This window comes from Limulus polyphemus, unplaced genomic scaffold, assembly GCF_000517525.1.
Source record: "Limulus polyphemus unplaced genomic scaffold, Limulus_polyphemus-2.1.2 Scaffold46, whole genome shotgun sequence".
Lineage (NCBI taxonomy): Eukaryota > Metazoa > Arthropoda > Merostomata > Xiphosura > Limulidae > Limulus > Limulus polyphemus.
The window spans coordinates 28,332-33,128 of record NW_013665656.1 but is presented as its reverse complement, the minus strand read 5'-3'; the positions used below and the strand labels follow the sequence as shown (position 1 = coordinate 33,128).

Below are 4,797 nucleotides of genomic sequence, written 5' to 3'. Positions count from 1 at the left end.
ATAGTGTTTAATCATTTGACTTAATCATCCTAAATGTTTATATTACAATATTTAAGCTTAAAATAACTTCATAGTGAGACCAGAAAACCCTAATTGTTAAAGGAATATGAGTTAGTTTTATCGGTTCCCTGTAGTTAGAATAATTAAGAATAATGACATGTTTTAGAAAGTTTCCGAAGTTTCTGAAATGTTATACTGGATATACTGGAGTTTTTAGGTTTCGATTTTCCTAAAACACTAACGGAGAAAATTCTCGATGATAGTTCTAAATAAGAGACAAACATGCTTTTCGCTGTATACTATTTAATATTTAGGTGGAAAACTCAATTCGATGAGTAAACAATCTTTTTTAAAAAAATATATTAAAACCCCCTTCCTTTTTGCGCTGTCCAATCGCCCTCCAAAGTGCATTCATTTATCGAGAAAATTATCTTCTGTGAATGCATGACCTTGAATTTATAATGTGTGTTTCTTTTTTAGAATTTTCGAGCAAAACTACCCAAGGACTATCTGCCTATAGCCATTTTTAAGTTTGAATTGATACTAGAGGAGAGGCAGCTCTTCAACAGCACCAACAGCAGTTCTTGGGCTACGCTTGTCTAAATATTATTGTTTTCTTAGTGCAAAGCTACACAACGGAATATCCGTGTTCTCTATTCATCACGGGGAATTTAACCTAATTTTAGCGTTGTAAGTCCAAAACTTTCCATCTGGCCTACCAGAGAGCACACTTGTTTGATTCAATAGTGAAGTTTGACCATCACTCTCACGATCCCAAAGTGCGGAGTGCGTTTTTTACTCAAAGAAGCGCGAATTATGAATTTACGGAGCATTTACGTCCAAATTCGTTGAAAAATGAAGGAATAAAACATAAAAGGCATAACTGGAAAAACATGTCAAGGCAGTAATACAGTTTATTAGAAGCACAACTATTTACAACCTTATAACGTAACTTTCTATAACAAATAGAACTATTGGAGACGGAATGTTGCAATAAAATATTTTGAAAATATGCAGAAAATCATAAAACATTTTGTTTTCATTTTATACACAATCTTTATAATAGATTTTAAAACGTGCCAGTTCTATGTAGAAATTAATAAAACAAACATCCAAGAACAATACATGTTCCAGGCTAAAACTGTAAAGCTTAATACAGTATGGGATTCTATACTTTAATTATAATTCACGATTACAACATATCTATTGTTTCAAATATTATAGTGCTGTATAGCTTATATGTGCATACGTTATTAAAGTACATTCACGCTTTTGTTTATATAATATCAACAAGAGTTGCAAGTCCCCAACCTCTAGACGTATTAGAAAAAAATACAAACAAACAACAATACATTTTAATTTCCATATCAATGAATGATTCAAATATACAAGTTAGTTGTTTCTTTCTCGCCATTCGAAGTCCTACTATACAGTAAGAATTCGGAGAACATGCATCATACTCAACATGATATTGCTATCAAGAATATTTTGTTTTCTTTTCCAATTTTTTTTTTTTTTTTTACTAATGAGGGGTGATATCAACCGAAACAGGGTTGAGTTAAAAACAACAACAAATGAATGAAAAAACATCAACAAAACTCTTGTGGTCAAATTTCGCTCGAACAAAATAAAAACATTTCGTGTTGAATACCAAAACGCCACCTACCGAAGCAGATTCAAGTAACTGAAGGATTAATATAAAATGTACGCAAAATTGAATAAATAGCTTTACAGTGTTTCTCCAAGTGGCTCCATGTATAACTTAGGTAAAACGAATACTATTTGCATTGGTTCTACGAACATACCTAGACCAAATGTACGTACTGGAGCTTGGTACATGTCAACAATTTTTATATATTTTGTGAGAGAATGTCTTCTATGACAATATCTACGTACTATGCACGTGTTTATTAAGCCTTTTAAAACATTAGTCAATAAAAAGGAAATTGAAACAAGGCATCTATACAAAAAATATTTGCCTTTATCTTTTCTCTATCTGGATTACCTCTTGGTCAAGAGAATTACTAAAGTAACTAGTTAAAAACTCACTAAAAATTTGCAGTTTTCTTCTTCTTTTTTTAAGGGTTCACAAGATTGGAACATACACTAACGCCAATACAGTAGAAATGGTTACATGTATAAACGTAACATTCATTTCTCACACGAACGAGAAGGATTTTTACGATCAGTTTAATAGAATGTGTCAGCTTCATCTAGGGAAGATATAATGGTTTAATTTTCCATTATTATTATTATAATTATTATTTAAAAGACCCGTATTACGCTGACTGGATAATGCATTCTAATTCCAAGAAGGTTTTGATATCTTCCCGAAATATCCATACACTACCACCTCATTTTAATATGGATCAACTTATATCATTTAGAGTAGAACACAAGTGATTTGATAATTTACTAGCTAATATTATTTATTATTAGACATTATCCTTGCTTTATACCATAGTAAGTGCGAGTTTTCTCTATTTTCCGAATTGCTTGTAATATCAAGCATCTTTTACATACGCGAGATACCCTAGTGGAGAAGCTTGAATTCTAACAGTATGCTGATCCTTTCCATATGGTTACTTCAATTTTAGCTGTCAATTCAACAGTCACATGATGCACAAAAATGCAATCCGACCTGCTGATGTACCCCGAGAGATCTTGCAAAATTATTAGTTTTATTTTCTTTTTAAAAACGTTTTGTTTACGAGTTACTTCAAATACACAAGCAGCCCTTGACTCACAAGTTTTCACTAATTACTATAGATCACTTTAAACAGCACAATATTAGAAAATTACTGGTTTAACCCTAAGCCTTTCTAATGCACTATTTAAGCCAAACATCAATAAAAATCCAAGTGGTTTATTGAATAGTCCTTGATTCCAAGAAATCGGCAGCACTCAGAAGAAACGCGACATCTATGCAAAATATATTACTTTGTGTGTGTGAAACTGACAATTTTATAAAACATTGTAGTTTTATTTGATGTGACGTCATAATAAGCCGGGACTTCCTTTGATATCATCATAGCGTTTCACAATAATTTCCAATGGCTTTTCACTGCTGACAGACCAACTTTAACAGTACAAAGTTACCAATGATTCCATGGTTTATTCTTAAAATAATCAATACGCTTTACCTTTAGTAAGCTAATTCACCTATGAACATTGCGCATCCATGTTTCCAAGACAAAGATAACACTAAAAGTACCCAAAACAAAAGTTCACTTGGCTGAGGAAGTTGTGCTGCAGTGGAACACTGCAAACTCAAACCTCCGTAGGTATCACAATAGTCCCCTGATGTCATTCTGGTCTGATCTAAAACATGTTGTACAAATCTCTGGCCATCTCTGTCACACTGAACTTTAGCAGCAGAATCCACACAGTTGATGAAGTCGTGGTAAGCACTGAAATAATTATGGTCTAATTAAGACTACAGAAACAAGTTCAATGCATAGTTATTTGATTTAGACATACAAAATGTAGGCATTATGAGTAAATGAGCCGATTATTATATATTCGTCTTATACAAGTAATTAAAATTATTTAAATAGTTATTTCTAGTCTACATGTAATTCTGTAATTGTGGAGAAACACTAATATTATTCTTATCGGTCACACTATAAAAATAAACCTTTATTGCATAATAAAGTGTATAAGGGTTATCCACTGTCTTTAATTCTGAATTGATGGACTAGAACAACAACATCCAACGCCAACTTTTGGGCTACTCTCTTGTCTGAACGAATAGTGGGATTTCACTTTGAATCTTGTAGCGTACACCCATGACCCCAAAGCAACGGGACACGAGCCATGTATAGGAGTTAAATTGTGGCGGAACGATTCGGAACAGTATTTCTAGTCTTTTGATGTGACCACGCTGTAATCCACGGTGCTACTAAAAGGCGGGTCATAAAAAGGAGTTCCACCTCTTTCAAAATCCCAATTAAACCACTGGCCATGGACCCTAGGGTTAATAGTTCGAGCACGAGGAACTTTGTATGATGTAGGTTAACCATTTCTATATTCTTCGTTGAAAAAAAAAAGTGTCCGAGATTATCTAACCTTTTAGCTAAATCTGCTATTCATATAAGGCGGCTTTCCTTAATCCCGATCTTTGCTAATAAGCACTTAACTGTTTATGGAAGGGGATTAGTTACCTAACGTGATATGTTTCATATTGGAATAGAGAAAATAACAATAAAAAAAAGAAGTTTAAGGAAACAGTTGCGAAATACTGATGAGTCTTAAACACTATTTCGAAATAAAGAAATATATTGGAGTACGGGGAGCACAAAGCACTGAGTAGATCAAATATGCGGGACATAGCTTTGACATTTAATGTCCCTCTCTATTAGTTATAAGCTACTACTTCGACCTCCTTAACATGGGCGGCCTGCTTTGCGTTCTTTGCCTCAACGTCATAACCTTTACAATTATACTAATGGTCCTCCGATGCTTATTTTAATCGTTAGGCCTGTAAACCAAAAACAAATATATACGTGTATGTATGTATACATATGGGTACATATATTTGTGTTTTGCATAATTTTAACGCTGGTTTCGCAAACAAATGTTCACGAGCTGGGCAAAGGAGGGATACTGATATCCCCGTACATCCCAGTTGATAAAAATTTCTTTCCTTTTCGAACTAAATACTTGTCCCGAATAAAATTTAAAATATATATATATATATATATATATATATTGTAGGCATATTTTGTTAAACAAGACCGATGTCTGTAGGTTTACTTTCTTCTTAGAATTCTTCTCAAGAAGTCGATAAGCCGTCTT

The 4,797-nt window shown here is 33.2% G+C and overlaps 1 protein-coding gene across 1 annotated transcript in view; it reads right to left on the bottom strand.

The window, feature by feature from the left end:
• Positions 1–896: 896 nt before the first annotated feature.
• LOC106462478 overlaps positions 897–4,797 on the bottom strand; it is a 23,760-nt gene continuing 19,859 nt past the window's right edge. The window contains exon 6 of the mRNA XM_013922408.2: positions 897–3,410. Within this exon, the coding sequence (XP_013777862.1) occupies positions 3,146–3,410 (265 nt within the window). The 3' untranslated portion in view covers positions 897–3,145. The remainder of the gene's footprint in view (positions 3,411–4,797) is intronic.